Source organism: Lates calcarifer, linkage group LG24 (genome assembly GCF_001640805.2).
Source record: "Lates calcarifer isolate ASB-BC8 linkage group LG24, TLL_Latcal_v3, whole genome shotgun sequence".
Lineage (NCBI taxonomy): Eukaryota > Metazoa > Chordata > Actinopteri > Centropomidae > Lates > Lates calcarifer.
In genome coordinates, this window is record NC_066856.1 from 5,454,735 (window position 1) to 5,464,853 (window position 10,119).

General features: G+C 41.5%; 1 protein-coding gene across 1 annotated transcript in view; it reads right to left on the reverse strand.

Annotated features, from left to right (window-relative positions):
* Positions 1-9,724, reverse strand: part of tgfbr1b (transforming growth factor, beta receptor 1 b) — a 71,458-nt gene extending 61,734 nt beyond the window's left edge. The window contains 1 exon segment of the mRNA XM_018698316.2: positions 9,600-9,724. Within this exon segment, the coding sequence (XP_018553832.1) occupies positions 9,600-9,663 (64 nt within the window). The 5' untranslated portion in view covers positions 9,664-9,724.
* Positions 9,725-10,119: the final 395 nt, after the last annotated feature.

The following is a 10,119-nucleotide window of genomic DNA, read 5'->3' on the forward strand; positions in this document are numbered from 1 at the left end:
TATTATCTGCTCTACAAGCAACACCTTGGTGAATGTGACTGTGATGTCACTTGAACACATCACACCTCTCTCCTCACCCCTGTCGTGTGCTGAATTAACAACTTTTATCGTCATGGCAACAGCAATCTCCATAAAGAGACTGTCACTCCTGTATGACAATATATTTAGAAAATCTATTGTTATTATGTTTATATTCTTTCATATTGTACTTTTAACTTATTATTAAACTGTGAAGGCCTCCTTTAGTAGTGACTGAAGGGCTCTCGTGTTTTTCAAAAGTCTGTATCGTGAAACTTTTACAAGATTTGATAAAGATAAAATGATTTACATCCTGAAACTGCCTGACAGGAAACAGTATTGTGGTTTAGCAGAAATTGAATTGGTGTTATACCTGGTACATTCTTATCTATTTTTTAAACAGACTATCATTTGTGGTTTTGGGTTCACTGTGTCAATGCAGCTGTGTAAGAAACTGTGTTTCTGACTATTGTTCTGAACACAGCAAGTGCCAAAAGAGAGCAAACAGTAATAGGTCTTCTTTTAAATGTTGCATTGTTGGTATGTGAAATGTTAAGTAAACATGTTTTTTTATATTTAAAGAATAGTTGGGAAAACACTTTTTAATCACAGCACATTTATATTTAACAAAAATTTTTTTCATGTTCAAAGTCAGAAGAAAAGCAAATATTGTAACACTCTCAGCAGCCTATATGTTACCATCCACATGTTGCCCTGCCCCCACTCCGTTCCTTGGATCACTTTGTGTGTGTGTGTGTTGATTCCCCCTTTTTCAGTAGGACCTTTCAGCTTCCAGAGTCATTTCCATAGGTCATGGCCCCACCCTCCCTACCCCCATCCAGGCAGCTAGCTCCATTATGGCAGGCCCTTTGTCCATACCAGATGTGCTCTTCGAATGAGTGTGTTGAGCAAGAGGGCCCACTGCCCCGGACCCAGATGAACCTCCCCCTCACAAAAACACAGAACTCACCAGAACGGCTGCTATCCGCCCTGCTGAATTGTTTGACCTTGCGGGTCGAGGCTGGAGCCAAAGCTTGACAACGCGGTGTAAACCAAACTGTGGCTCACACTATAACAGATACAGCACACTGTCCTTGACTCTGAGCAAACAGGAGATCAATGACCAGTTTTGGACAGGAAACCTAGCTAGGAGATAACTAAGGAAGCCTGAAAAAGCAACATGCTACACTTTCAGTCTAATGTGCATTAACTTGAGTTTCACAGAGGCAGGACAGAAGAGCATTACTGCTCATCTGCACTGAAATATTAGCATATGATTCAAAGTCTGTGTGCATGCATTTATTTTCCGTCTATGATGGGTTACCAATGATGTGGAAATTCTGCACAGGCAATGGAGAAATTGGTTGTAGCACACTTGGTCATAGTTGTTTTTCCCATGTTGCACTTCCAGAACATTTGGACATAGGCACTATTTGCTTACAGCTGCTTTGACTACAGCAGCATGTGTCCATGCAACCTGTCTGTTTTATCACTGAAGAATAATGCAGAGACTGCTTTTTGTTCCTACAAAACAAAGACGAAGGTATGGATGGCTAAACATATTGAGAATGGTGAGGGGGTGGGGGGGTGGTACATCTGTCTGTGCTGCTGGTATCATAAATATGCAGCAGCTTGATCTAAAGGTTAGACAGCTAGCACCCTGGCAGCTGCTACAACCCAGACACACGGCACACCCACAGTCACTTATGATAGACAGATTTCAAGGTAGTGCCCTTGACCAAGGAGTCCAATAAAATAATCACCGTCATCATCATTGTTTCCTAACAGAAACTAAACAGAATTTCTCATCTAATTAACCTGCCTGCCAGACAGGCTGCATTGCAAGGCTGTCTCTGTTGTTGCAATGAGGTCCTGCTTCAATGCAAGCCTAATCTACTCTAGCAGAAAGGATGCTCCAACTCATCATTATGTCTCCACAAATACCTGTGTATGGTCCACATGAGTGAAAATGAATTGAAATGTCCTGGGTTTCTATACACATAGGCTTCATTCACTTTGCTCCAGACTGCAGTGTCCTGACCCATGTCCACTTTAAGGCCTTCCCATTTGCCATCATGACATGGCAAATGTGTGCAGAACTATAGGTACAGGTACAACATTCCTTCTCTTACGCTAAAGCTCAGTGACTCATTTAATTTTAACAACAAAATAATTGTTTTCACACTCCCTTGAAGGCTTCTTCTTTGTTTATTCTTCCCTGCCAGCTCCCTTTCTCTGCCTTCAGTTTCTCAACACCAATAAAAACATGTGGCGTTCTGGTTAAATTCGTGCTTACTGCAAACAATGACACAGAAGCTGAAGATTGCTTTTAATTTTATCTTCCTTTGTAGTCTCTAGTTTTAAAAGTGCAAGATGATTCCAATGACATATTTTGATCAGATTCAATTTCAATTCTGGTGAAAATGCTAAACACAAGAGAGAATTTTGGCAAATTAAGATGATGAACATGGACATCATTTTGGGTCTTTAAACCAAAAATAAGGATACCTCTCTCCTTTTATACACCATTGTCTAAACTGGATGGCCCAATAGCCGGTCAGTCACTTCCACCACAGGACTTGCATACACACACAAAAAAAGCAGAGTGAAGCAGGGATAGTGGAGGAGGTGGGGTGGAGAACACCAGAAGTTGTTAATGGAGGCCAGAGAGGGTAGTGCTGTTCGAGGCAGCTGACTCACAGCTCAGAGAGAACCGGCTGACCGTCTGATTGTCTGCTCCAGTGCCTGGCCCCCATGTCCTACGTCCACAATTATGTTATTACAGGCTGCACTGCCACACCACCAGCTCTACGTCCAAATAGTTAATGTGAAAACAGTTTCATAATGTGTTTGTTCAATTCTAGCTTCCTACCATCTTATAGAATCAATGCACTGGGGCACAGAGAGCATAAAATTCAGTATGAAATGAGATAATGTGAGAACTGAGAGGTGCAAGACTGAAATGCTATATTTGCAATAAACTTATACTTGCAATTTTTACCTCAGGAGAGTGTTTGGGCTGCTTTTCCACCAAATGTTGCTTTGAGCACAATGTCTTAGGTTAGTCACGTAAGACCAAATATTACAAAGAAGTGTATGAAATGATGTGACTAAAATCAGGTTGAACAAAGAAATAACTTGATTTTCCTGACATGGGCAATTGATTTACTTAATTTTTAGACATTGTTTGCAGATTACGTTTGTGAGGAACCATAGATTAGTTCAAAAAGTGACTTGAATCACAAGCTCAGTCCACTGCTGCCTGAGTTACCCAACTTCACCTCTATTTGCTACTGTAAGACTCACTGTTTTGATGATTTTCTCCATGCCTCCAACACAGACATTCCTGCATTATAAACCCATCCAACAACACAGATCTTGTGAGATAAGATCTGTTTGCTCCAGGCTACACCATCTCATTATCCCCATTCATGTGAACAGTCAACAAATATGTCTCAGCATCAGCAGCCACTTCATACAATCCCAGGTGTCAGGAAATCTGTTTGGCAAAAGACTGAAAGGACAAATCAGCATCTGGACTGGACGGACAGACATCTGAAAAAACACACATCATCACTATCCCTTTAGTCAAGCCCTGACACACCAAACCAAACATGAAAAAAAACTTCATCTACAAGGGAAGACTGATGAAAGACTTCGTATCGCATCATGTATTCAGTTACTTAAGCACACCACAACACTCCAGCCTGCGGCGAGCCAATGCCCAATATACAGCACAAACGCTACATGGGAAATAACCAGTCAAAAGTCTGAGGTATTGCAGAAAGAGGAGCATTTTAAATTTTCTTGCTGTTGTTTATGCACAGAATACAAAATGAGAACATATCTGCTGAAAGGTTGAAGAGCATTGTTTTACTTTGCTCTAAACTGGTGCTGCCAGGAAAACAAAACATATGGTGAAAAGTAAACTTAACTGTTCTTTGTAAGTGTACTGTCATTTGGAGAGCTGTCTTATGTAAGATTGCCCCTGCCATTGATTTAACATGGACAACGTTATTGGTAAAGATCAGTTAAGCGGGACATTGCAGGATGTGTTCACATGTACTGCAATAGCCTGGTAATATCCACATTAGACTGGAATGGTCAGCAATCAATTTTAACCCTTCCCTCTATACCACTGAAGCTATTACTTGAGGCTGGTATATTGTAAGTGTATTAATGGAATATTACACTGTAGCTTCAAGAGACTTTTTATCTACTGATCATCTGTGGAAGTCAACTTAGACTTTTTTTTTAAAATTTCTCCTTCAGCTTTATTTGGATTTTGGATGCAATTATTTTGGATAGAGGGATGCACTGCTTCAAGTGATGACTTTAATTTCGAATCTTCTGCAGAGCTGTCACCTTGAATCTTTCCACTACACACACACACACTCGTACACTCCTCATTAGAAACCCAGTGAAATGTATACATAGCCAAGAAGCAAGGGCTCTCTATTAGACATAGAGCAATATCGGACATCTCAGAACTGCAGAAAGCAGACAATAACCACAATACTTACTTAGTGTATGTACATGCACTCTTCCTCAATGGGCCAAGTCACCTGATGTAATGGTACCAGTCACTGCAAAAACTTGGTACTGATGTCTTTTTTTTCTCTGTAGTTTTCTCATTAGAGCCACTTAACTGAAATTGCCACAGAAAGGTACATTTAACTACATAATGGCGCAGAGTCACTACATTTCCTCTACAAGCAGCAAACAAGATTGGGCAGGGCAATATGGCAATATGAGAGGTGGTTTGGGCAGAGGTGTGATGTTCCTAATCTTTAAAACACTCAACAAAATTTCTTGCTGCTGCCTCACCTCTGTTTCATTCAAAGCATCTCACTCAGACTTGTATGTTCAGTGGAATTATAGTGCATGTAATACATATAGGAAAGATCATGTATACTAGTGTCTTTGTGAAAAGAATTGGTTACCTCATGTATACAAATACTAGCAGAAAACACTGTTCACCTCAGCTTTTTAAAAAGCGTGGTGTTCTTCAGGCTAGCAGTCTATAAGTATCTGTAACACTTGCGGAGTACAAAGAATAAAATCTGATTAGGAGAAAGTAGTTCATAGCGATTAACTGCTTGGATTTGCAAGTCATTGTAATTCTTACTCCCATCGGACATGAACAAGCCTAACTCCTTCCTACAACCTCTCAAATTAGTTGTGGTTCCTTGGGCCGGGACAACGGGCGTCCAGGGTCACCCGCATGCCTGGCATTCCTCCACGGCTAGTACTGACAGCAGCAGCAGCACACAGCACCCAGAAAAACAACGCTCTACAAGCATTTCATGAAAACACTCAACAGGCACAAAAAACGGCCCCAGCAGCTGGGGGAGGGGGGTAAAACGTGATGCAGATGAAAGTTAGTGCAAAATATCGACACTGCAGTCTCCATGGAATTTTTACAGTATCAGTATCAAGATAAAAAGCACCACAACATATCTGTTGAACCCTACAGAAAAGAGGAAGCAGAGCTCCCACTGCAGCCTTGATGAAAAATCTCATGACTGTTGCCTTACTGAAAAAACATTCTTCCCTGGTTGGTTGTTTTCTAAATGGGTGCAAACTCTGGTTTGAACTACACTTGGCCTATAGACTACTTTTAATACAATATGCATTTATCAATTTGAAAAATACTCTTTTGCAGTTGCAGTGCACAACAACATCCCAGGAGCGTTCAATGAATTACAGTTTTTACATTTCAGAATTTTAAAGAGTGGCCCTGATCCCCAGCGCACACTTTAAACTCATTCTAACCTCGCTTTGAGTGCTAGTGGAAAACACTTTGGAATGCTTGCATGCAGACTAAAAAATCCTTTATTTTTTAATGTGGTTTTGTTAGACACTTTGGTACCAAACGGCAACACACACATTAGTATCCCAGTTTTGAGTCTTATTTGGGAAATGCAAGGTTTACACAGAGAACAAGGAACCTGTTTACATGAATGTAATAGTATCTAGCTTTCCTATCACCTGTGTGCAGGTGAGGATGAGAATACTGTGGTTTTGGACTGCATGAACTCTGTTGCGTTCACCAATCTGCTGGATTTAGCTAATTCATCTGGTCATTGGTGACAGAAAACAAAGAAAATTCTCCTTTTTTAAAAACTTGAATTGATGCCACCAATTCTAACTTGTCAGAGAAATCGGGATGTGATGCTTTACATTCCACATTATCCTTGCTTCTAGAGGAGCAAGATTGCAACTACGTATAATCTTCATCACCAATTAATCTGTCAATTATTTTCACAATTAATCAGTCTAAAAATGTCAATTGAAAATGCTGATTTCCAGACTCCAAGATGAAATCTTCAAATGTCTTGTTTTTTGGCAACTCAACGCCAAAGATACTTAGTTTATTACCATAAAAGACAAAGAAAAGCTGCATATTGTCACATCAGAGAGTCTGGATTGACTGATGGTTTAAAAAAAACAACTTTAATGATCAATTTTATGTGTAATCTGTGTTTAGTCAGATATCTCTAAACTGGTACAAGCACTCAGCTGGGTTTCTATAATAAGGATATTCTGTTTACATCCACAATACATGACCAGAATACTCCAAATCTGATTATGACTGGGATACTAGTGTACTAGTAAACACACTCAATAAAAACACAGAAGCTGTTCAGAGCTGAAAAAGTGGAAAGATTGTGGATCAAGGTATGGCATCTCCAGTGACAGCTCTAAAACCAAGTAAAAGAAACCGAATAAATTCACTGAAACACTGTATTATTTTTTTGTGACATGCTCAAATTAGAAATAAGAAAACGTGTTCCGATGATGCAGTCTCTCTGACGTCCATCTGTCTTGTGTTATTTCCTGTAATGTCTTGCATTCAAACCAAAATATTGTAATATCTTCCTTAGTGCACAGTATATACTTTGTAAAATCAGTACATTGTATGAAAGCAGTACAATTTCTAGGATGTATGTCTCTGAATCTCAAGATATTTCATTACTAGTAGCAATCCTTCCAGCAAGAACAGCTGAGATAACATCCTAAACTGATCCCTTCCTTTGTTGTCAGGGACAGTCGGGATTGATCTGGAGTCTCCCTTGACAGTCGCTTGCATTTGACTCAGAGTGCTGACACAACACTCATCGTTTATACCAGCCACTCCAGCTAAATGTGGCCCATTTAACTTACTATGCCTAAAGGGGGGAAGGGGAAGAAGCACAAGACTCAGAGCAGACAAATGAAAGCGGAGGGTGGGGGGGGGGGGGCTGTGGGAAGGAGAGGGAGAAACAAGTGACAGAGCATGAGGACAGAGCCTATTAGGCGGGAGGGAGGACGACTGAGGCTGGTAGGATGAGGAGAGTAATAGTGGCACCACCTAATTTAGCCCACTGCCAGGGCTCGGATGTGTGCGGATGCTTTTGTGTGTGTACTACGGCGCTGCATGTGAAGCAAGTGTGTGTGAGCTGCAGGGGTGTGGCACAGAACACTCAACAGCAACGTGATGCGTAAAAGGTGTCAATGAAGGTGCTCTCTGGTTTAAAGATACCTGTCCCTTTGTGAACATGTACATACGTAAACATTTTGCACTGCCGGGATATTCACGTCATTCAGATTTCACCTGAAGTGTGCACTGCTTCTTTTTTTCTAATCTGGGAGTCAGATTATCTGCATCTAGGCGATTGGATTCTTTTCTGATGTAAATGATGCAGCTCCGACTGCGGACCCATGCCATGACAATCCTATTGCCGGACAAAGAAAGCGGAATTCCCTCCCTTCTTGTGTGTTCCTGAGCCAACATATCAATTTGATAACCAGGCTGCATCTGAGGCAGCGATGGGGTACATGAGGACACAGCCTTGCTTTTGGCATGGGGAGGTTCTGATGAGATCTTAATGTATGCTGTTTGAAAAGCATGCTCCTCCACTCATAATGAGTCTCTCTCTCTCTCTCTCCCTCTCTCCACACAAAGGAATGTCACACAAAGGAAACGCATGAGTATGCGAGTCAGTAGGAAAAAAACACACTATTAGACACGAGTATTTGAACATATGGGTAAAGCCTTCTCGTTTTGCAATCGCATGCTGTCTACTGAAACAAAGGAACAGAGCACAGTTCCGTTGCAAAATTAAAACAAAAACCCCTGCTTGCTGCAAGCAAGCATGAAAGGTAGCAGCGGTGGTTTCTGGTCTAAGAGTGCCGTTTCCAAACGAGGAGCTACAAATACCGAACCCAATTCACAAATCATGACTCAGATTCTCCCGAGTGTCTTTAGGAGACTTCCGTGTTTTGGGCATAAAAGAAAGATGTCAAGTGGGTTTTCCCTGCACATTTCAACCGAAGTCGTCTTCGGCTGTAATTAAACGTAGTGAACTAAAACTACTATTTCTAAAGTCGAGGTTTCAGTGAAACGCTGTGCCGTTTAGACAACGAAACGTCAAAGACTCCGGTAGTACGAAGCATAATCAAATTGGCATTATTCTGAATGGAGCTTGGCTTACCCATGTACTGTATATGGTTAAACTGAGAGGATGAAGAACTACTGAAGAAAATGTTTCTCGTGTTTTGGCAGTACGCTGTTCAAATATTCCCCCTTTACTGCATGTCTGACCTAACACAATGCCATCACCTATCACAACAAAATGTAACGTTCGAAATACACACCTAAACACAAACACTTAAAAATATCAAAAGTCAGTTATAGTGAAACACTGCTACGAGCAGCAGCGAAAAGCTAGCAGGCTAACCCGATGGTGCAGAGAAGACGTGTATCTGACCGACAGCAATTAAACAGCGAGTTAAACGAAACACTAAACACTACGAACAGTTAGAGAATTAGGCAGGGGAACAGTCATAATAGAAACAAAAATTTGCTACCATACTCGTAAAAATGGCCCGAGAAAAAAAGTCAGGAATTTGGTTGGCTACTTTAACGCTACTAAAATAGGGTACAGATCTCTACCTATCTATCCTACCTCGTAATGAAAGCATCTCAGATGAGAGCATAGTAACTGAGGCATAAACATAAAGTGAAACAATGATGCACCGAGAGATAACGGAAACCTGGAACAAGGCAGGTACACCGAGCCCCGAGGCAACATAAACTTCTGCTGTTTAGCTACGTGCTCCACCAAATCTGCGATGACACATGCTCCAGCCACCAGGTAAATGAACAACCAGTGCTTGACAAAAAGCAAACATCCACTCGGTGATGCTGCCAACTTTGTGTTTGTGAAACTGAGGACTGTTCCACCGGACGGACTCCAGAGCTCTTTGTTGGCAAAGCAGAATCCAAAAGCTGTGAGCAAAACCTGACCGAAGAGAGGCCAGCTTTGATCCCGAGCGGTAGCCCTGGGCCCTTTTAAGCCCAATGTGACTTTTAGCTCCCCGCTCCTATTTTTCCCAGACAATAAACATTCCTCAGACAGGCAACAGCAGGCTGGCCGCCGACCCTGCGCCATCTTAGTTAGACACACTCTGCTTCTTCAGGCTTCTTGAACAAAGAGCTTTTCTTTCGGAACTAAGCGGACCCGAGTGAGTAACTTTCGAGAAACACGCGTTAAACACAAAACACAACTCCATATAGTCCAGTTAAGGGCACTTACCAGTATTTTCTTGTATCCTTGTCCCGAACAGGAGGACGAGCAGAAAGCATGGTATTGCATCCATCGTGGCTACGGACCAGACTGGCAGCCGACTGCTAACTTCTCCCTTCGCTGAGAAAGGTAGACTCTGATTGGCTAGAGGAACCTTAGGTCCCGCCTTTCCAGCGTGTGGTGGGTGGAAGAGCGATGCTGATTGGCGAAGAGACCTGCCACACCCCGCCCCACTGGAGCAACTCTACCGCTGCTGTAAACAAACACTGTTGCCATTCACTATACTAACAAAGTATAAATTTATAGGTTGTATTCGTATTATTTCTATGACAATATGAAATGTTTGCATGGATTACAAGTTTTACAGTCTTTTTCAACCACCTCATAAACGAAGTAATTAGTCTTGTATTCCTAATACGCCTAAAACTGCGTATTATTACATATAATCTTATACTTAACTATTTCTGTCAGACATTTACTGTATTTCAACTTGAAAACCTAGGAAAACTCTAGTAGCCTATAGTCAAAG